Raw genomic sequence first — 24,979 nt, forward strand, 5'->3', positions numbered from 1 at the left:
AGCAAGGAATGGGTCTTTTAAAAAGCAATTAGAATCAATACCATCCTGGAGAAAAAAAATGAGTTAAAAGGGACAAGCTTCGCTGAGCCAAATGCCTTTTTATTCTTCCTACCAAATCTACTTTTTTTAAATGTACTTCAGCTAATCATTAGCATTTTATGATGCATTCTAAGAAATCGTGTGGAGAGGATAATATCTAGCAATTAAAGTTACACCACAGTCAGAAACAAAAATATGAAATGATATTTGTAGCTTTGTGCTATGTATATTTACATAGTATCAAAACAAAAATAGGCAATACCAGCTCTGTTTAAAGATACCCTTAAACTTCCTAATGAGGTAGACTATAACAGAAATTAGTCATATATGAAGTCTGTCCAGAAAAAGTCCAGCCATTGTTAATATAATGAGAATAATTTGTGCAGCATCGACATAATCTGGCAGCCGAGGACAGTGGACTGGGATATGTGTGCATGAACCACAAGGACTTCCCTGTACTAGGCAGTGGGGGTGGCAGATGTCATCCAGTGAGCACGTGACCTATGTGCCTGTCACATTCAAAATGACTAAGATAGAGCAATGAATCTGCATCAAATTTTGTGTTAAACTTGAACATTCCTCCACGAAACTATGTGGGTGATTCAGAAGGCCATAGCTGTGGACAACTGCTAAATAACAACTTTATCATGACGACCTGCCCACTCATGCATCGTGTCTCATGCAGAGTTTTTTCTGTGAAACATCAAATCACCTAGGTGACTCAGCCCCCCTACAACCCAGATTTGGTGCCCTGTGAATTCTGGCTTTTCTCAAAACTAAAATCACCTTTGAAAAAGAGAAGATTTCAGGGCATGGATGAGATTCAGGAAAATACAGCTGGGCAGCTGGTGGCAACTGGGAGAACGGTGTGAGGTCCCAAGGTGGCCTCTTTGAAGGGGACCTGAGGCATCATTGTCCCATGTACAATGTTTCTTGTAGCGTCTTCAATAAATGTCTCTATTTTTCATATTACATGGCTGGATACCTTCTGGACAGACTTCATATATTCAAACAGAGGAAAAAAACTTCACTAATATTCTACAATTAATTTGATGTCTAAAATTCAATAATGCCTATTGCACTGACTCCTATTTCAGCTTCTCCCTCAGCAAACCAGAGCACAGTTAACATATTAGAGAAAATTATATGTTGTTGTAGTAATATTATCTTTCTCACTTTTATGTGTTTCTCCCTGTCGTAACATTATTCCTGCATTTATAGTATCCCAATTGTTACCATTCTCAAGGGAGATTCAAATAGCAATTGTTCACATCTTGACCTAACCTTCATGTGATAAAATCTACATAACATAAAATTTACCACCTTAATCATAATTACAGTCCAGTGGTGTCCACACGTTTGCACTGCCGTGCAATCCTCAATACCATCCACCTGCAGAACTCTCTTCTTTTGAGAAACCAAAACGTCATACCCTTTGAACGCTAACTCTGCGCATTCCCCTCCGCTCGGTACCTGGTAACTACTATTCAACTTGCTCTCACTGAATTTTACTTTTCCAGTTACATCATGTAAGTAGAATTATACAATTTTTGCCCTTTTTAAATTTCATTTGCCATACTATTTCAAGCTTCCATTATACTATGGTATATATCACCATTTCATTTTTAAGGCTCATTACTATTCTATTGTATATTTAATTTATATTTTGTTTAGCCATTCACTATTGAAGGATATTTGGGATGATTCCATTTTAGTCATAACACTACTGTGAAATTGCTGTGCAGATATATATTCAAGTCACTGTCTTCAGTTCTTCGCATGTGTAGCCAGAAGTAGGATTACTGGATAAAATGATAATTCTATGTTTAATTTTTGAGGTATTACTATATTGTTTTCCATAGAATACTTACTATTTTACATTTGCAACAGCAATGCACAAGTGTTTTGATTTTTTTACTGCTTGTTAACACTTCTTATTTTCTTTTGATTTTATTTTTGATAAGAACAATTTTAATTTCTTCATAAGTCAGTCTTTGTAGCTTGTGTGTTTCAAAAACACTGTCAGCGTCCTTTGAGTTATCTGTCTTGTCAGTGTACAATTTTATAGTATTCTCTTACAATTATTTTCTTTCTACAAAATCTATGGTTATATCTCCACTTAGTCTCTGATTTTAGTAAAAGAATCTTCTCTCACATTATTAGTCATGCTGGTTAAAGTCTCGTCATCTTTGTTGATGTTTGTGCAGAGAGAATTGGGCCCTAAGCCACACTTCCTGCAGACTGGGATCTCTGCCCTGGGGGTGGGGTGGGGCAGAGCACGTGCCGCCAGAGTCCTGCTTGGTTACTATGGACCTTGGTTGCTATGGACCTTCGACTCTTTCCAGAGCTTCTGTAACTAATACTTTTTCAACCAGTTTCCAGTGTTTTTAATGTTTCAGGTATACACGATACAGATATAGTATCTTTCCATTATTGATAACTATTAACACAATAACTGTTTTCTCTAGTAAATGCTCTAAGAAAAGGGATGGAGCTAGGAAAACTCTCCCCTTAATTTGAGTAGGGAGAATTAAGAATTAAGTGCTGTGCCATCGAAAAGAAAAAGAAGAAAAAGAATTAAGTGCTTATGAACCCAACCATAAAATTTATTTCTAAAAATTAAATATATGGTATCTTTGTTCCTCTATGTCCTTATTTCTTTCTCTTCCTGTCTCAAGCTAATACATGAGGGGAAATACTATTTAACACACCGATATGTGTTTGTATAGATAATATGTGTGGTTATATATGTTTATGTGTATGTGTGAAATTGCAGTCTGGGTGGTATTTTTTAATCTACTTTAATGTTCTTGAAAATGTGGTAACATTCTCACAGTGCATAACCTTCTCATGAACTCAAACAGAGTACCTTGAGGAATTATTTTGGCAACAGTAGAGATGCTGACTGGACTGCACCATAAAATTATTAGATGGATTATCCCTGGTGACCACAATACTGTTGTGTGTGTCTATGAGTTTTTGTTTGTTTGTTTTTTTGTTTGGTTTTTCATTAGCTGCTTTCAATTTTATATCCCACATATGAGTGAAATCAAATGCTTCTTAACTTTTTCTGTCAACTTATTCTGTTTAGTAAATTATTCTCAACATCTATTGATGTTATTGCAAATGACAGTAGTAAATTTTTCCTCATGACTGAGTTTTATCCATATATGTATGCTCACACATACATCCCCCCCCCCCAATTTCTTTATCCAGTCATCTACCAAAGGACACTTAGGCTGTTTCCACATCTTGACAACTTGAGTAAAACTGAAATGCACATTGAGTGCATATAATTTTGTGAATAATTGTTTTCAAGTTTTGTGTAAATACCCAGAATATGGGTTGCTGGGGTAGCTGTTATCTCTATTCTTAATTTTTAATTTTAATAATCCATGTTTGACTTTATTATAAAATGACTTTAAATATTTTTAGAAGCTGACTGGAAATGAGTGAAAATACATGTATAAAATATTTATTATATTTTTTGTCACAGCTTATGCATCAAGCCATATATGCACCAAAATAAGTTTATTGATCAAAATAAAAACCACGTTCATAAGCCTGGCTGGTGTAGCTCAGTGGATTGAGCATGGGTTTGTGAACCAAAGGGTCGCTGGTTTGTTTCCCAGTCAGGACACATGCCTGGGCTGCAGGCCAGGTCCCCAGTGGACGGCACATGAGGGGCACATTGAGGTTTCTCTCCCTCTCTCTCTCCTTCCCTTTCCTTCTCTCTAAAATAAATAAATAAATAAATAAATAAATAAATAAATAAAATCTTTAAAAAATTACATACATGTTTTTTTTCCTGTTTTCACTTTGAATTTCACATGTTATTTGGAGAAAGAAAGATTGGGGATTGTGCGAGTACTTGAGTAGGTATTATGTTTGTTTTTGCTCAACTTAAGAATGAAAACTTCCCTCATCTATCTTTCTGTTGTTTACAGGTAAAGAGTTGATAAAATGCTTTAATACAGATATCTACAAATTCTTTACATGTAGGCTATTTTGCATATGTGTTAAAGTTTGTATAAATCAATTATTTCATTAGTAAGTGGTGTACTGTTGGGTTGGCCAAAAAAATTTTTTTTTCTGTAAGATGGATCTAGTAACCCTTAGTTATCTTTAACTTCATTTGACATCCTGTATCTTTCTAACAATTTTGTTAGATTATATACTGACAGCTGTAATGTCAGTGTACGTTAAAAAAAACATCAAAATTGGTGACTTTTTGTGTAACTATTTTAATACTAAAGATGGAAGAAAATTGATATTTTCAGCATATTGTGTTTTATCATTTCAAGAAAGGTAAAAACATAACTGAAATGCAAATGTATGCAAGTATATTGGGAAGGTTCTGTGACTGACTGAACATGTCAAAAGTAGTTTGTGAAGTTTCACGCTGGAGATTTCTCACTGGACGATACTCCACGGTCAGGTAGACCAGTTGAAGTTGACAGTGATCAAATTGTGACGTTAATTGAGAATGATCAACATTGTACCACATGGGAGATGGCTGACATACTTAAAATATCCAAATCAATAAACTTATTGGTGAAAATAAAAAACATGTCTGTCATTTTATGTGAAAAAGCATAAAGATTTTTTAGACAACCCAATAATATTTAATATTTGAAAACAACTTTATTTTATGCATTACTTAATTTAATGTTTATTTAAATGAATTTTCTAAATAATTAATGCATTTTCTTATAAAATATAAACATTATCATCGAAATGTTTAATATAAAATATTTTGCAGAGCACTATCAGCTGTATGTTCCTGAGTCAGCTCAAGTTGGTTCTGCTGTTGGGAAAATCAAGGCAAATGATGCAGATACTGGTTCAAATGCTGACATGACATACTCCATCATTAATGGTGATGGTATTGGGATATTCACCATCTCTACTGACAAAGAGACCAGAGAAGGGATCCTGTTCTTAAAGAAGGTAAAGTGAAAATAATGTAATTGATTTAGGTAACTCATTTTTCCATGAATAGAAATTTGGAAGAGGTATGATTAATCCATATTAACAGGTCATTAGATGATAAAAAATATTTCCTCTTTAAAAGGTCATTGCTTTCAATTATGCAACATGTGACTGAGTCTTTGGATACTGTCTTATAAAGTATATTTTATGTTTTGAAAAGATATGATTTAGAATACACTTTGAATGTGCCCCTCATCTTTGTTTTCAGATAACAGGTTTATCACCATATCAGTTCTATTAAAATCACTACACTATGTTGTAGTAATTTGGTAACATTAGGAGGCTTTTCTACCTAATTTAAACTTTTTCATCATGTTAGGTAACACTCTTTAAGATATAAGTTTGTACTTGATGGTCTTAGATCCATCAAGCCAGCTTTGGTGAAACCATTGCCCTTATCCCCCATTCTTTTTTGTTATTTAAAAACATAAAAACAAAAAAAACTAGCCCTGGCTGGTGTAGCTCAGTGGATTGAGCACAGGCCTGCGAACCAAAAGATTATGGTTCAATTCCCAGTCAGGGTACATGCCTGGGTTGCAAGCCAGTTCCCAGTAGGGGCCAGTTCCCAGAAGGGGATGCATGAGAAGCAATCATACATTGATATTTCTCTCCTCTCTCCTTCCCTTCCCTTCTGAAGATAAATAAATAAAATTTAAAAAATTAAAAAAAATATTGTTCAATCAGTTGTCCCCATTTCCCCCCCACTCCTCTCCCCTGCCCCACCCACTCCCACCTCCCACATTCAGTCCTCCTCCCTCAGTTGTCTTTGTCTATGGGTCCTTTATGCACGTTCCTTAACAACCCTTCCCCTTAAGAATTTGCCATCGGGTTGAATCTTTTCTCTTTTAAGAGTACATAATTCTCATGTCCTTATAAAAGTGAAGTGGAACTCAGAAAATTCCCAACAAACAATTTAAATGTAACTCCTAGTGCAGTGTAGCTCAGTCTTTAAATGTTTAGTGATTTCATCTTTAAAATCTACTACTATTTAGATCCCTAGGCACTACCTGTCCCATATTTTGATTCAGAAAGGGTGAAGTGAGTGGGGCCCAGGGATTGGCCTTTTTAGCAAGTACTACAAAGTATTCTACTGTAGAATATGTTCAGAACACAGATGGAAATATGGATAAAAAGATGAGGAAGGTATTGCCTGTTTTTCATTCCTTTGAATGGTTTTCACTCAGGGAAATTCAGGCAAATAGACCAGTTCCTTCTGAAATATAAACTCTGAATCCTAAAAACATCAACATAACACCAATATTTAAAAAAACAAGTAGAATACAGAAGAGAAATACAGTTTTGGATGAAAAATTTAAAACTAGGAGAGAATATTGGCATTGAAAATTTCTAAGGGAGACAGTATAGGTGGAAAATGGTGATGGATAAAATGTGAACATTCTAGAACTTTAAATCAATTTAAGGTCATAAATATTAATTTTATTTGTTAAAAGAGAGGACAGAGTGGTTGTCACTAGCAGTTTTCAGATCACCATCATTATCATCTGATCATCATCATTATTTTCAACATAATAATAGCAGCAACTAGTATTTATTGAGGGTGTTTTCTCAGTGTCGGGAAAGGTTTGAGGTACTTTTTGTGTCTTGATTAGCTGAGATAAGAGACCTGTTAACATTTCTTTAAAACTCACTTGCACATTAAATATAAAAGTGTCATTAGCTTCACTGATAAAAAAAATAAACCAAATCACATCTAAAGAAGTTAGGTCAAGACTACGAAACTGAATCATGGAGAGATAAAAAATTGGAGCCAAGTAGAATTTATCAACAGAAAACTGATTTTGGGAGTCTGCCTTCAGAGTCTGGACAATTACTTATTTTACATGCTTGGTTGGAGAAAACATATATTTTTCTTTGCTACAATAAAGAAAAGAACAAATTCAGTGTGCTGGAGAGAAAATGTGAATAAAGGAAATGGAGAAAAAAAAGAAAAATCACACCATCCTCTTTGGGAAACTTGATAATAAAGTGGTGGAGAAAAGTTATGAAGCAAATTAATGAGAACATGATGAAATGAACATTTTCATTGTAAATGGAAGAACTTGAAAGTTTGTTTCCATGCAGATAGGTAAAGGGTCAATAGAAATAAGAAACTGAGCATACAAAAGACAGAATAACTGATTTTTAATAACTGAACTAAGACAGAGATGGCCCTGCTTAGAATCTTGATCGTAGGTGGAAAGACACAACCCATGGCGGCAGTATGCCTTATTCCATGAGAAATCAGACAGGAAGACAAAGACAGTGGTTGCAGATAAATTTCTACTGTGATAGACTCAGGGATGTATGTGTATATATGTGTGTGTGGGGGTGGCCTTGCTTATGGAGCATCATTGACTTTAAAAAGTGAAGGTGACAGTGAATGGTTTGAATATATGCTTGATCTGAAATACAAGTATATTCTGTGGGATTAAGGACAGTGAGGATTTTACCACCCTGCATGGCTTCAATTAATTTGTTTATTTGTTTAGTAAAAATAAAGGGAAATTGACATATATGTATGTGCATGCACATATAGTTAACATTCTTCACTCTATATTGTGCACACACACAGAATAGGTATTTTCAAGATAGGATGATTGTTTTACTTTTATAAAGGGTAGCGATGATATATTAAAAATAATCTTGACAGTTAACAAATTCCATTTAACTTTTACTTTTTTCCTTGAATTTGTTTTCTAATGCAATCTAGACTTTTGCTGGGATACATTAATGTTTGCATTCATCTAGTTTTTTGATCCTTCAGATTAGCATTGCAAATCTGAGTTGCTTCATGACTATGTTTTATGTTGTAAATAATAGCAATTTAAAACCTAAACTATTTGACTCAATGGGTCTTAACCTGACTCAGAGGGCAGGATATGGATAAAAGTCCATTAAAACCTGTACCTTGTTTAATCTTTAAAGCAGCTCACGTTAGTCTGAAAGTCAGAGCAGCTAATCTTTCCAAAGATCGAAACCAGCAGTGCTCTATAAATCAGCTTACAAGAGTGTCTGCAGGTTCCTGCCCATATCATTCCCTCATCAGAAAATTGCCAAGTTAAATTCACCAGTCCATGGTATGGTACCTTGTAAATACACTTTGATAACTTTTATTCATTATTAAATGGAGCCTGACAGGGTGGAAAGGGGAAAAAGTGATAAGAATGAATGCAAGTTGAAGCACTCTTTCCGCAAACGCAAAGATCTACCTGAGGATGTGCTTCTTAGCAGCCTGTTTCAGAATCTCTTCTTGGGCTCTTTACATCACTTTGCACTCTTTATCAAGTCGTTCTATGTTTCTCTTTTAAGTTCAAGGCTCCAACCCTATTTGCTCTTAATGACTTTCAGTAATATTCTTTGTAGCATTGCTTTCCTTTTTTATGCCTATTTAATACCTTATACAATGCCTGATGATTTAAACCAAAAAAATCTTAAATTTAGCTGCACATCAATGAAGGGTGGTTGAAATCATTCTCTTAATGGCAAACACAATATAAATTTTGGTCCTGCAATTTTAAGAAATATATGGCATTGTCTCAAGTCTTTTAATCTTCAGTGTTCTTATTTAAGCAGTGTACAAGGTCCTTACTAAAAATAGGGTGAAAAGAAGTTTTAAGTTGGTCCTGGATAATAATTACAATGATACCAATAATACCTCAATATTTACTTTTCTACATGTCTTCCCTTCTCTCTGTATTTGCATCAAATTTTAAATACAGTTTCCAGACCACCCCAAGTGGTTGTTTAGCTACCTTCCTTTGTTTTACGTTGCCCACTTTACCTATAAGCACATAAAGAATGAAATATCTTGTGGTATTATATTCTGTTACATGCAGAAGCTGTCATTCATGTTTCTTAGTAATCCACTTCCTTTTTCTTCTTTCGTAAAACAGATTTTTCCCAAACTTCAAGTTTAATATGTTTGTAGTGCAATATTTTCAGACATAAAGCTTTCTTTGATTGTCTTTTCTGTTATTCACTAATTGCTTACTGCATAAAACAGAACAATTCCATATCTCTCTCAAATTTGCTAGGTCTAATGAATAGGAAGACCTTATTATAGTTAATTTATTATGAATGCACTAGTAATTCCCATGAACATTCAAGGTCTATCTGGAAAACATCCAGCCATTGTTAGTATAAGGAGAATGTTTTGCACGGCCTCAATGTAACCTGGCAGCCAAGGAGGGTGAACTGGAATATGCAGGTATGAACAATGATGACTTCACTGTACTAGTCAGTGGTGAAGGTAGATAGCATTGAGTGGGTATGTGTACTGTGTGGCCTTTGCATTCAAAATAACTTAAGTCAGTATAGCAAAAAGTCTGCATCAAATTTTGTGTTAAACTTGAGCATTCCTGTGCAAAAACTATTTGAATGATTCAGAAGGACACAGCTATGGACAACTGGTGATTGGCAGCTTCATCATGACAATGCCCCACTCATGCATTACATTTCATGCAGAGTTTTTTGACAAAACATCAAATCACCAGGTGACTCAGCCCCTCAACAGCCCAGATTTGGTGCCCCGTGACCTGTTTTTTCTCAAAACTAAAATCACCTTTGAAAGGGAAGCGATTTCAGACTATCCATGAGATTCTGGAAAATTCGATGGGGTAGCTGATGGCAATTGGGAAAACTGTGAGGTCACAAGGTGCCTATTTTGAAGGGGACTGAGATATCATTACCCTATGTAAAATATTTCTTGTACCTTGTATCTTCTTCAATAAATGTCTCTATTGTTCATAGTACATGGCTGGATACATTCTGGACAGGCCATATATGTGTGTGTGTGTGTGTGTGTATGCTATAAACATAGCCCTGCTTATAATAGTTCTTAATCATTTTTATTACAAGGTACTTATATGTATTTATTTATTTTAATACTATATATTATACAATTTTTATTATGCATTATACTATTTCACTTATGAAATGAACCATTGAGATAGATCAAAAGAGTAAACATAATGTTACAAAAGTTATTTTTAAAGTTTAAGTGAATTCTAAGAAAAAACAATGTGGAATGTGTTTCACTATAACAGTCCTAGGTCTATTCCTAATAACCACCTTTTTGTTTTGTAGTAGGTTCTGTTCATTTGATTTTCTGTGCCATTACTTTGCTAAGCATTGAATGATAGACTGAGAATCAGGATGTTCTTTGCCATGAAATTGGAAAGCTTTAGGCCATGAACTAAAAGAACAGCAAACAGAGCATCTCAGCCCATTGTAAATACACAGATAGGCAAACGCATGAGCTCACTTTGCACCTAAGAAAAAATAAGTTTCTAATTCTAATGAACTACTTATAAAAGCTGAATACTCATTAGGGATTTCATTATTGAAAACTTCAGCAAATGTGAAATTGTTATAAGGCTTTAATATTTAGAAAGTAGTTCTCCTGCTCAGCCAGACTCCAAAGACAGAAGAATCCAACCTTCAATTCAGTTAAATCTCTGACTGTGTTTGTAGTAACTTTTGACAGACAATTGCTCTTAGACAACTTCTGCTGTTACTGTTCATCTGCAGGCCTGGCTACCAGCCTGGAATTGTAGATCAGTTGAAACTACCCTGAAGCCAGTTGAAGTTTATATATACCTACATCATAATTTAGTTCACTAGGTGGATGAAAACGATCAGTCAAAATATCCTGATGAATAAAACTATGCATGTTCATGTGTTATCAGTAAGTGTTTATATGCGTAGATATATATCAACACACATGTATACACATAGATATGCTTGTATTTAATTATATGTATAAATAATACATATTATTAAATGCACTATATATGTATGTATATGTAATTTGAAATGAAATATTTTTGTTTATTTTCCCAGTCTTCAAATGACAATAAACAAAAACATGTAATATTTGCTGTGTGTTGATACACTTGGGATTACACATGTTGAATAAACATTATACTCTCCCACATAGAGAAATTTATAACAAGAGAGCTCACACATTGTTCCAGTCTCCACAGAATGCCCATTGTTCAGGAAAAGTCTCTGACAAGCATCACAAACACAGCACCAAGAAGACAGTCAAGCTGAAGAAATATCATTCAAATTCATGCCATTTATCTTATGGTTTGGCAAAATCCTATCATGTACAGTATACATTCTTTCCAGGAAACAAAATTAATAATGTTAGTCACTATCCTAGGATTTGGCCAATGTTTGCATGGATGAAGTAATGTTTTTGATGTGTTAAAATATCGATATTGAGTTCATCACTGTGCTCCTGTTTCTGCCTTTGAAAACCTGGATGATGATGCAATACGGAAATTGAATGAAGATAGGTCAAGAAGGATTTTCTCTTAATATTTAGGAAAACGGATTTTAATACCTTCCCAAACTCCGAAAAAGAATGGAGTCATGGAATAACTTGACTTAATGTTATTTTTATTACCCTTTTATTTGATGATTATATAGTTCCAGAGGAATATACTAGTGTGATTGAATGAATATTATCAGCGATTAATGAGTAATGATGAAAAAGTCTCAAATATATAGAGCTGGATGGAAAATGACTGATGGGGAAAGAAGATAACTTCTGTAATATTAAATGCGTTCATATCAAAGAGGGAAAAGTTGTTATTTTATAAGTTAGAGTAATGATATGTAAAAGTAATTACTAAGAGCAATATGATGAAATTAAGAAACTAAAATTTAAGATAGAAATTGGAGGTAACTCACTGACAGTGAATTACATTAGGATACAGAGGAGTAACTAAAACAAAGTAAGAAAAGCCTCACTGACTGGGGAAGTTACATTCCGGGAGAATAAGTACTTCTAGCAGGGGCAGAGTTGGTAAGGAATTTTGCATGAAAAGCATTTCAGTTACTGAGCTCTGTGAATCAGTGAATTAAGGGAATTATAAAAATAAGAGATCTGGTAGTAAGGATTACTTATTTTAGAATTAGGGAAGTTATCAGTACACTTTCAGTGTTATTGTAAATACTTACAAAGGTGATTCATGATTGTATCTTTTAATAATGAGGACATTATATTCCACTAAAAATATGTTCATCCTTAGTTGAAAATTTGAATGTTACACCACCTTATATATGTGCTAACTAGATTTTAATCAGTGTAGCATACTACTTAAGGGGTACTACTAGTGCCCAAGTTCAAATCCCAAATATATCACTACCAAGCTGTTGCCTTGTGCAAGTTAGTTACCTTTTCTGAGCCTTGATTTCCTTTCTTGTGAATGGGAAACAATTATACCTCATAAAGGTGTTGTGATGATTAAGTAAGTTAATGTACATTAATTGTTTAAGCTGTAGCTAGGTTGTTAACTATTCATATTTTATATGTAGAATATGAATAATGTAGAATTGTCCATCCTTCAGATGTAAACCGTGTAAGAGCACCTTTCTATACTCTAAACAGGGGCAGATTTAAGATTAAGGGAGAGCTTTTGATCACCCACCCTGTCCTAGGGATTATGGCAGATACCTGAGATGCAAAGGTGAATCAGATTCTTTCTTTTAGGGAAAACTGAGGAGACAGGAAACATGGTTATAATACATGTTAAGTGCTAATGATACAGGTTTATTTATCATTAAGTAAGTGAAAGGGAGTCAGGGAAATCTTTGTGTGGGAGGTATTTTTTGGCATGCATAGAGCAGTATGTAGCAGATAGTCAATAAAATAAATGTGAATTAAGGGCTTTATATTCAACAATTGACATATTGTCCTTCAAGAACAGAGATTACATGCAAGCAACTTTGAACATTAAATATGTGGAAACATTGCCTTAGTTAATATATCATCAAACCAAAATAGCTGTGGGTAGTAAAGGGAAATGATAGCAACACAAAACCAGAAACACCTAAAACACAACAACAACAAGATTAAAATAAAAGAATCACAACATAAACAAAAAGGAAATTAAGACTTGTGACATTAATGCCTACCATGATGGAATCTAAACCAAAATTATACAAAGACAAGAGAAACCTTACAATTCACAATATGTTAACAAAAATGGTAAATATATATGCAGAATGTTAAGATAGCAACAGCATTTGCAAAACAATATACAAATGTAATACAACAATAAATACCACTATATTTACCACGCTGTAAATACTAATGTTGTATTACAATATATGCAAGGCATGAATTATAGACCAGACAAGTATTATGGTTATTTCAATCCATGACAAATAAAATATTTTAAAAATTAAAATAATTCAATGGCAATTAGTAGGGAGGTTATATGTATTAATAACCTCCTGAAGATACATATATTTTATTTCAAGTGCCCTTGGAACATTTAACAACATTAAGCATGTATAGTTTTCAGAGAGCATGTCAATAAATACCCAGAATCCAAAGTAGTACAAACAAAATCTTGTCTTCCAAATGCAACATGACTACAAATTACTAAAACTCACCCAGAAAACAAAACAAAAATTCCCTCAACTTGGAAACTTAGCAACTGCAACAGCAATCTTTTCTTTAATATCACGAAAACTAAAAGATAAATGTGCAACAAAATTGCAGAATTTCTAGAAAAAATAAAAGATATATATGAAAATTACGAGATGCAAAATAAGTACTTCTGAAAGTATATTCATAATCTTAAATATATTAGAGATAGAAAACAAAATAATAAATATAGCACTAAAATATTAAAGAAATAAAAAGAGAAGAGAGAAAAGAAAAAGAGAAAAGACAAAAAAAGCTATCAGAAATATGATATCAAATATAAAAACCTGAGGTTTTAGAAAGAAAGCTATACAATTAATAATAAAACAATAAATAAGTTTTAATCTTGTTAAGAAATGTGGAAGGAATAATAGGAAATAAATAGCTAGAAAAATGGAAAGTATAAGAATATTTTTCTTAATTCTATACAAATAAATTTCAGGTAGAGTATATTTTTGTCAAAGTTTCTAGAAAGCAACTTCAAAGAAATAGAAAATACCTATAAACAGTTTTTATATAAGAAAATGAGAAACCAGAACTACCTCTCCAGATACGTTAGATTCAATGATAAACAAAGGAAATTTTATCAAACCTTAAGATTTAACAGCACTATTCCCATGCTATTTAAATCTTTCAGCACAATAAAAAAATTTCACTGTGTTTTTATATGAAGCAAAGAAATATCTATTCATTTCTAGGGCTCCTGTAATAAATGACAACAAACTGAGTGGCTTAAAACGTGATCTCAGAGTTCCGAAGGCCAGGAGTTTGAAATCAGCCTGTTGGCTAGGATGCATTCTCTCCATAAACTCCAGGGGACAATAGATTCCTTGCTTCTTCCAGTTTCTGATGACCCCAAGCATTCCTTGGTCTGTGGTCACATCACTATAGTCTCTGAAAGCGTTAGGGCTGGAATTCATGGTACAGGGTTGCAGTTTTCAAAGAAAAGAAATGTGTCATAGTTCTGAAATGTTGTTAAACAGAAAAAAATATATTCATGCTATCAACTCCTATCCATACACCAAATATCTTGGTCAGGCAAAATTTATACAGTAAGTAATGGGAAATATAAAATATAAAATAGACTTAGAGTAATATAAAAATAATTATACTCCTAATACAAACACTATTATAGTTATAGTACAAAACAATCAACATACTTTATATTGTATATCTAAACCTACAATCACTAAAAATAAATAAATGGATACAGTTCCTTCTCACTTTTTCTAAACTTGCAGCTCAGGACTGCTTTTTTTTTTTTTTTTTCAGAAAGGAGGTTGTTAAAATATTTCCATGTGCATTAATTTTCCTGCTTCTATACTTCTTTCTCCACCTGAAATAATCCTCTTATTCCTTGACGTCTCCAGATGGGTCTTCATCCATACATCTGCCAGTCCTGGCAAACAAGTTCTGCAAAATGATTATTCCTATCTCAACATAGTTAAATATATATCAGATAATCATAAACATAAAATTATGTGTCCATATTAACAGCTTGCTTCTTAGCAGTAGGTAGGTTAGTGTAAAGGCAAATGACATCTAACTTGCAGAGGGATCTGCTCAAAAAAACAGAAAAAGCGATGCTGTTAAGTTGGATACAGAGCTTAATAATACTGTGCGATGGCACAGAAGTGGCCAAAAGTACCTCCACAATTTCACCGAGAATTACAAATTATGAATGCCAACACCAGTGACTAAGTGGTGATGCATGTTTTTAAATTCTGTTATCATGAGAAAGGAATGTTAACCATCTCTAGTGAAATAAATCAATCCTATTATTTTAGCTTTATGGTCTCAAAACACTCATGTTGAGAGAGAACCTTAGTCATTATAAGGTCTAACAGATGCAGCACATTGACTCTATAAATCTTAAGCAAATGGCAAACTCACCAAGGATGTTGCCTTCCAAGAGTGACAAGCCCAGATGGTGACTATCCAGGCTCCTCTGAGCCAAGAAGGACCACAGCCACCCACCCAATTCCTGGTAGGCAGCAAGTTTACACCATTGATAGGTGAGGCTATTTAAATGTGGATAAAAGTTATGGAATTGAACAAAGAAAAAGTCTCATTCACTAATAGAGAGAGAGGAGTCAAGAAAAACAAAAAGAAATGCAAGCTGTGAGTCCAACTAGTGATAATGCAACTCCCAAACAAGATGGTTGATCTTTACTTTGGCAATTCATTTCTAGTTCAAATTCCCGCAGCAGAAAATAGCTCCCAATTGGTGAGTGACAAACTATAGAATCAATGAACATTTCTTTAAAATATATACACCTAAATATATGTTTATCATATGTAAATGCATATATATTGTATATATGAACCACATTAGAGAATTTAAGTTGTCAAGATATTTAAACATTTTATTTTGTTCTATAAAAACTTGTAAAATATTATAGTGACTCAGTCTCATCCATATCTCTGTGACTTGAGAAGTTGTCTAGGTTTAAGATTCTTAATATAGAGCTTGAAAATTAAACAATTATTTTTCCTTCTATGCAATCACCACTCTCTGGGAAGGCCAATTATCCAAGGCAATTCAGAAGAGGTAAGGAAAATAAACGTCATTAAGACTGATCTATCTATTTACAAAATTCCGTAAGGATACTTTTTTAAATCAGCTTCTCCTTGGCCTTTGAGTAAAGAAAAATATCTGAGTTCCTCCGCAGGGAATAATAACTCTCTGATATTGCCAAGAGAAAAAGTTTCAGGATCCAAGCAAGTTCTTGCAAAATCAGTGGCAGAAATAAGGATTTTAAAATATCTCTGCTTCTTCTCACTGATATTAATAAGGCAGTTCAGCATCAGTGTATACTTCATCGGGTGGAAATTAAAAGGCTGGTCTCCAGATCACCCTCGCTAACATCACCATGGAGACTTTTGACATTGAGCTCAATTTTCTAAGCTCATAAATCTGAGCTCAGTTGAGGTCACAGAGCCTATTATGTGCATCATATTTAACACTTTCTAAACATTCAATTCTCATCTCCAAGGTACTTCCTCTTAAAAACATTACCCAGCTGCTTACATGCACCTAGGTTTGTATCCTTGTTATTAATTTCCACAGTATCCAGTCTTATGGCACTAAATACACAGTGGTATAAATGTTGGTTTAGTATTTTAAATTCTACATCAGACCATGTATTCCTTGAGACAAACTGTCATGTTGGCCTCATTTATTATTATATGCTAAGTCAAACTTATGACTTTTGACATACATATTTTAATAAAAAGTAAATATTGTATAAAGGATACATGGACAACAACTAAGGGGGGTGGAAATGGGAGGGAGGTGGGGAGCACTGGGGGGTGGGCTTGGATGGGAGTAAAAGATAGAAAACTGCACTTGAACAATAATTAAATAAATTTTTAAAAAAATAAATATTGAAAATTAACAAAGAAAACACACTAAAAATTATATGACTAGTAAATACTAAAAGCTAAAAAAATAATATGAACAGACAAAAGACTATAATTTCAAGAATAAAGTAGATTACACCAAAATATAATAAATTTTAAAAAGCAAGTACATAAATGCATTACCAGTAAAGGATAAAATTACTTAAAAAGAATTAAAAAACAAAAGTGAGTAAACTTTCCCTAAAATTCCAAGAGAATATTACTGAATTGAAAACTTGAAAAATTTATCAGATTTTAAAATATGATGCAAAGTGTAAAATAAGCAAGGTAAAAATAAGATGATGATAGATAAAAATCAATGCTATGTTTTCTTTAAAAGCAAAGGGCAAAAAACTCTTCTTTAGCTTTAAAATGTAACAAACTAATAGCAATTGTTTTTAAGTTTAATAATGCAGGTTGGCAAGGAGATAAAAAAAAGTTATTCAAAGAGACTAAGAATGAGATTCTTCCAAAAGCAGAATTTGTTTGTCTGTGGGTAATATTTTTATACTTAGTTATATCATCTTCATGGCTGTAAAAATCACAATCGATTTTACACTTGAGTTTCCATAATTTCTGTTTTAGGTATTATTATAAACTAATTACATAATTTGGTTTTAAAGGAAAAATAGATGGACTTATATCTATTCATATTAACTTGTTTACAAAATGAAAAATCATGCTGTTTGAAAATGACAATGACAGCCGTCATAACACTGGAACTGCTTTGTTTTGTTTTTCACTCACAGCCACTGAACTATGAGAAAAAGAAGTCCTACACCCTCAACATAGAAGGAGCAAATACACATCTCGATTTCCGCTTCTCTCACCTGGGCCCTTTTAAAGACGCTACCATGCTAAAGATCATTGTTGGTGACGTGAATGAACCACCACTCTTCTCCATGCCTTCCTACATCATGGAAGTCTACGAGAATGCCAAGGTTGGAACTGTGGTTGGCGCAGTTTTGGCACAAGATCCCGACAGTGCTAACAGTTTAGTGAGGTATGGTATGCCTCAAAATTTTAGACATATAAATATTTTGATGGCTTCATAGTATTTAAAATATACAATATATACTTAAAATACATTACTTCTAAGTCATTCGTCTATTAATTCAATTCAATTATAATGATGATTTTTTAACTGAGTAGTATAGCAGATGGGTTTCTGTCAAATTAAGAATATCTGTAGCTATCTCCATGACCACACAGATTACTTTTTTTCCATTTGACTTAACTAACTGGAGAAATTTATAGAAATAATTTAACCACAAAGTAGAGAAGTTTTGGTCCTTTGGTGATATGACATATAAGTACAGTACAAGCAGGGAGGGTTTGGGAATACTGCTTATCTTATTCCTGGTTCTGTCCCAATAGCTGTGTGCCTTTAGTAAATCATCTACCCTTACCTGTAAAAGCAGGGAACCGCTACCTCTCAGCTATTGTGAGAAAGCGTGAAGCAATGTGCACCAAGTGCTGAGCACAGTGACCTTCACCTAGTAGTCACTCAAAGAATGTCAACATGTCCAAGTCGGCCAAGAATAAGCACTTGGAGATTAGACTGAAGACAGAAAGACCAGTGTGGGCACTCTGGAGTCTTGACCAACTAGCTGTGTGACCTTATACAGTCTTGCAACCTTGGAATGTAAACTCCAAGTGTATAAACAGGAAAATAATGCTGCATAACTGTGCTAACAGAATAAAGTACTTAGCACAGTCAGTAGGTGTTCAGTACATATTTTGTTAGTATGTCATGCAATCACAACTCTTTTGAGAATAAAAATATTCCACGCTATTAGTTTGTTATAAAGTATTTGATAAACATTGGTAAGACTTTCTTTTCAATATTAAAAGGATAATAATGTACCTTTTATTTATTTATTTTTAAGGATTTATTTATTTATTTATCTTTAGAGAGCAAGAGAAGAAGAGAGGGAGAGAAATATCAATGTATGGTTGCCTCTTGTGCGTCCCCTGCTGGGAACTGGCCTGCAACCCAGGCATGTGCCCTGACTGGGAATTGAACTGCGGTTGTTTGGTTTGCAGGCCCGCGCTCAATCCGCTGAGCTACACCAGCCAGGGCTGTTTATTTTCTAATGATTGCATTTTTCCATTTTCATTTAGTCACCTTATACCTCCGTCCCCTGGGCAATTATCACACTGTTGTCCATGTCCATGAGCCCTTTTTCCTTTTTGCTCAGTCCCTCCACCTGTTTTCCCTCCTTTAGCTGTCACCCTGTTCTCTGTGTATGAGTCTTTGTCTATTTTGCTTTTTGCTTCAGTTTGTTCATTAGATTCCTCATATAAATGAGATCATATGGTATTTGTCTTTCTCTGACTGACATTTCACCTAGCATAATGTTCTCCAGGTCCATCCATGCTGTAGCAGAGGGTAAAACTTTATTATCTTTTATAGCCAAGTAGTATTCGATTGTGTAAGTGTCCAATAGTTGTTTCATCCGCTCATCCACTGATGGGCACTTGGGCTGCTTTCATATATTGGAGGTTGTAAACAATGCTGTAATGAACATAGGAGTGCTTGTGTTCTTTCGAATTTGTATTTTGCATTCCTTCAGATATATTCCCAGAAGTAGAATCTCTGGGTCAAAAAGCAGATTCATTTTTAATTAAAAAGGTGAAGTGGGAGGTACATTTGGTTTTAAAAATAATATTTAAACCACTTACCATATGTAGATTTTACAGTAGTCCTCATGATAAAGAAATTAACACATGCACCCACAACAGCAGCAGCTTGAAGTCCAGTGGAGAGGTAAACTTTAAAAGATTGCATTATTTGATAAGGGTGATAAAGATATCAAGGTGTGCATGGAAAAAGTATGCACAACATCTTCTAGAGAGAATGAGCTGAAGATTCAATTGAGGCTCAAAACCCAGGTTAAGGATAAGACAGGTGAAAGAAAGAGAAAAAAAAGGCAGTTTTTGTCTGTAAAAGGAGCTTGGGTTCTCTGTGTGAGAAGGGAAAGTCTGGAGATTGCAGAGAATAGCTCCGGGAGACCATGAAAGGTTTTGTGCTGACATGTTTGAAGTTATCCTGGCAGCAAAAATCAATGGTGGAGAGAAGAAAGGACAGACAAGTACAAGCAATTATAATTAAGGCAATGATGGGAAGACCTGCAATTCAAAATAAGGGATAGTGAATTTTTAAAATGCTATGAAGAGTGGCATATATGGTCCAGGAGGGTAGGCCAAAGGAGGGAAAATCAAGATCAGGGACAAACTTTTTTCACTGTTGCTCTATAGAGGCCAACATACCCCAAACACCCATTCCACACAGAACAGTGGTTCTCACCCGAGGGCAAAGGTTTCCCCTAGGAGACATTTGACAATGTCTGAAAGCATGTTTGGTTGTCACAACTGGGGGAGGAATGTCAGTTACCATCACCTGTGGGTAAAGGCCAGCCATAGTGCTCACTACAAAAACATACCTGGTCTGAAATATCAATAGTGCTGAGGCTGAAAAACACTGATACAGAGTAAACCAAACTGGCCAGTATATTGATGAGACTGGAGTGCTAATTTCCTGTGAAAAGAAAATACACTTTTAGGAAATGCATACCCATATGTATGTTTCACATGGTGTGCAGTCATGTAATATTTCAACCTATGCATTTTATTTAATAAAATAAACTATTTAAATGTATAATATTTAATAATTGCTTCAGTAATTGTTCCATATTATTGAGAGCATTGATTGAACACCCATTATTTAAGTACATTTTCCTATTTGTTGGGATGCAAAGATGATTTGTGTGTTGTCTCCAAATGCTAATACTGAGAAGCACAAATCCATTAGCATATGCATTATTCTTTCTCCTTTGTTTTGGTTTGACAACTAAAATAAATCCTTCTAAAGCTACCTTAAAATAATTAGTTAGATTCGATAGCTGCTGTTTCAGTGTATAATTTACATAATATTATTCTTGATTCCAATAAAAATGTGTCATTCACAGGGGCCTGTAGGTGCAAACACTGAATTAAAAACAGAAAACATTAACAAACACAAAAGAAGCCTTATACTTTCACCTTTCTCAGGGACCAGACATTTGTACTAATTAAGGAAAAGCACATTGAAAAGATGTATTTTGCAGTGTGCCCTGAAATGCAATTAACTCCAAGTTGGCAGAATTGATAATGAAAGGGAGTTTGAATCTTACAAGCATTTGTGAAAGGCTTTCTGACTTCAGTCTTTTGTATTTCAATTTTCTAAAATATTACTAAGACTCTTCAGATTTCTAAGAGCATACTGTGCCTAGCTTTTGTCTCTTTCAACTCCAAACAAGAATGTGCAATTGGCAGCAATATAATCACCAGCATTTTAAAAAGTAAAATCAGAACCAGGCTATTTACCTGCCATGAAGAACCCTTGATTTAAACAGGCTGTGCTCACTTGCTGGCATGCTGCAAATGGAATTCGGAATCTCCCAAGTAGCTACTGTGGGATGAACGATCTTATGTTGGAAGTGAAAAGCTAGAGGGTTTCTGGAAAAATCATCTTATATCATGTGACCATAAAAATGAGTGACCGTTCATGCCTTGCTATCTGTGAGCTAGAGGCTTTATATGGCATGCCAAAAATAGCTTATAAGAACTTTAAAGCATCTGTATCGTTAGTCCTGTTCTATAGATGAAGAAAGTAAGGCTCAAGAAGTTAAGTAATTTGGCCAACTTTACATAGTTGTAACTAATTTAAAACCAGTTTTCCTTTACTCCGAAAACCCTGTTTTGTTTTGTTTTTTGGTGGTTATTGTTTCTTTTTTTACTCTATTCTTTTTTTAATGTCATTTATTTATTTTTAGAGAGAAGGGAAAGAAGGGAGAAAGTGAGGGAGAGAAACATCAATGTGTGGTTGCCTCTTGTGTGCCCCCTACTGAGGACCTGGCCCAAAACTCAGGCATGCGCCCTGACTGGGAATCAAACCGGCAACTGTTCAGTTACAGTCTGGCACTCAATCCATTGAGCCACACCAGCCGGGGCTGTTTGTTTGTTTTTAAAGCTACAATACTTATCCATTGTATATTATACAAGGCCTCTTGTATATTTTAGCAACTATTACTAATATAATAACAACCATAAACAATTGCATTTATAGAAGTCCACTTCACAAAATAGGAAATGAATGTTTTGCAAGGTTGGAAAGCCATTTATTAATGCCAGGACCTGCATGCATTTTGTACACTGGAAAAAAGAAAGATGCTCAAAACAGTCAAGTCTCCTTTTATACTACAACATATGGGAGTGAATACGATACCAAGACACATAGTACTTGATTTAGTGCAATACTAGGAAGGTATTAGTGTCCTCAATTAACAATTTCTCATAGGATGAAGAGCTTTAGTGAGAATATATATATTCTACCATAGTAGCTTTTTTCCTCTCCGATATATAATCTGAATTTATCTATGCATTTGCTTATTGTTAACATTTTAATATTTTCTTTGTATAATAACTTTAACACAACTTAAGGAAAATAAATACTGTGCTTAAGTGTTTCAAATGCTCAACATGATACCATTTAGGAAGCAATAGGCCATTTATATGTATGCTAACATAAATAAAATTTTGATTAGAGTTGGAAATATCTGTCAAATTTGAAAAAAATTAAAATATCTTTTTTAAAAAGTTGCAAAGAATTAGAAGTGTTTACTCAGCCTATTTTGAATTTAATCGAAGCCTCAGTGGGTAAATGTCCCTTGTATAATCACTGCATCCTCATTAGTATGTTTGTTTTTCTTATGCTTCTCTAAAATTTTCACCTAGCTCCTGATGAGATGCAGTTAGAAATATCACATTACAGTGAATGTTATAACAAGAAAATTAAGAGGTATTTAAGAATAATATAACAAGGTTATATTGAAAAGTTGAAGAGTAAAAAGAGGAAACTAATTATGAAGGTTGAATGCAGAATTTAAACTTTAGAAAATAAATAAATATAACAAGAAATTGTGTCAGAATATATTCATGTTAAAGATATCATTTGATACAGTTTTTATTCTTCACATCAAATTTGCTTATAAAATTTTATCTTACTGAACATTAGGTATAGCTTAATTGGACACTTAGAATAGCAAGCCTAAATTCTCATATACCCTGATCAAAACTGTGATAGTCTTCTGATACAAAGGAGCCAACTCATTAGTGATGCTTAATACTAATCAAGTAAAGACAAGGAGAGAGCAGGCTCCTACTTAAAACCAGAAGTCTTCATCTATAACTTGTGTTTTATAATTGTATCACATCCCATCCAGCCAAGTTAGCATATTTACATTGACTAAGGACTGTACTTCTGTCATGGGAACATAGCATTTGAGAATTCAAGGGAACCTAAACATGACCGAGACAACCCTGTTTTTACATAGATGAAGATATCTAAAAACTGAGGGCCCAATGGCTACAGGTCACACAGCTACTAACTATAGAGACTGAATAAGAATATGGTCACCTTCTAGGTTTTAATAAAGTCACATAAAATCTCTAATTTTTTTCCATTTTTGACTCAGATATACCTAACAGCCTAGCACACAGTGGTTAACCTCCCCAAGTTTCAGTCCTGACCCCAAGAGAACGTATTTCCTGGGCAGGCTGGTATAATTTGCTCAATTAGGCCTAAAATGAATAGCCCATTCAACAGCATTCTATTAATCTACTGACTGGAGACTAAAACAACTTGATGACTTTTATGTAAAGAATTCAATGAAATCAAAAGTTTTTAAATGGCTTCATAGCAGTTCTAGAACTCAGGATTATTAGCATATATAATATGTTAGTAACTTGGGGGCATAAATAAAGAGGAGGAAATGTCATTTCCTGTGCAGGGGTTGTACTTCTATTAGATCCTCTCGTTACTACATTGGATCATTTTTTTGTTGAGAAAATCAAAAAAGCTTTTCAAAATATCTATGTGCTCTCTGCACTGCCTATAGTATGAAGAACTCTACACTATTTATCAAGTGACAAGATTTTTATGTTATTTTTCTATTTTTGGAAAAATTGTATTCCGGATGAATGACTTGTGGGAAAAATTATATCTCAAAAATGAATGAAGAGAACCTTAAATTTTCAGTGAATCTGAGTTATACTGCAGGTACGATTTTTGTTGTTGTTAAAGATAAGGCCAAGCTGCTCAAATATCCCCCAGGGTGTATATTGATTAAACTTGGTGTATTGATAAACAGGGTGTATATCTCATCTATTAGTCAAGATCAGTCAGACTTATAAAAACAGCTGTTTGGGAGGTGAATTCTCAAATAAATCTGCTTCACTGCTCACGGTCTGTGTCTGGAAGTGTCTAAGTGTGATAACTGAGAGAAATCTCCAGCACTTAAGCTAACTGATGTTTCTCCAAGTAAGTCACTGTAAACATAGGTTTTCACTGCAAAAGTTTTCAGTTAATTTCTTATGGTGTAGTGGACAAACTGTAATCAAAGTAATGAGAGCTTCTGAGGACTGACATTTTGTTATTAAAATGAAAAATAACTTTTTAGATGCACTTTGACATGACTATTAATTTTCTTGAGTCCATGCCTGTATAATCAAAGAGGAATTGAGTACCAAGTGATGAACTGGATAATTTGTTTAAAGTAGCTTCTCTTGAGGAAAATACTTGAGTAAAGTTAATCACGACTAAGAGCAACTGTTTGCTATTGTCATAACTTCTTTTTCTATTTTTCGACCCACATATTCCAATTTGAAAATTGACCTTTTATCTTATTTCAATGTAACGCATTTCCTTTTCACTTTTCTCATTGAATTAATATGAACATAGTTATTCTCTGACCATCGATCACATTAGTTTACAAATACTTTATTTTCTTATTTTGCTTACTTGTTTCCATAACTAAATCTGTATCTAAATAATTCTCAGGTTTTGCTCTTTTCTTTCTTTTCAATATTTTTCCTTCTTTGTACTCTGTCAAAATAAATATTCCTTGAATGAATATATAAATCCTCAAATATTATCTACTTTAAAAAAGCTTATAAATATTACACAATAAGCCTAGATTATATTTTATTTTTTTGCACTAATGAGCTCCTTGATGTTGGATAACCTTCTCTATCCCCCTGCCTCAGTTTTCTGCTCTGTAA

At 33.9% G+C, this 24,979-nt stretch overlaps 1 protein-coding gene across 1 annotated transcript in view; it reads left to right on the forward strand.

Moving 5' to 3' along the window:
* The window catches only part of CDH18 (cadherin 18), a 237,845-nt gene that overhangs the window by 157,291 nt on the left and 55,575 nt on the right, over nt 1-24,979 (forward strand). The window contains exons 5-6 of the mRNA XM_053657326.1: nt 4,802-4,989; nt 17,626-17,879. Of these exons, the coding sequence (XP_053513301.1) occupies nt 4,802-4,989; nt 17,626-17,879 (442 nt within the window). The remainder of the gene's footprint in view (nt 1-4,801; nt 4,990-17,625; nt 17,880-24,979) is intronic.

Source organism: Artibeus jamaicensis, unplaced genomic scaffold (assembly GCF_021234435.1).
Source record: "Artibeus jamaicensis isolate MK-2021 breed Jamaican fruit bat unplaced genomic scaffold, CSHL_Jam_final scaffold_369, whole genome shotgun sequence".
Taxonomy (NCBI): Eukaryota; Metazoa; Chordata; class Mammalia; order Chiroptera; family Phyllostomidae; genus Artibeus; species Artibeus jamaicensis.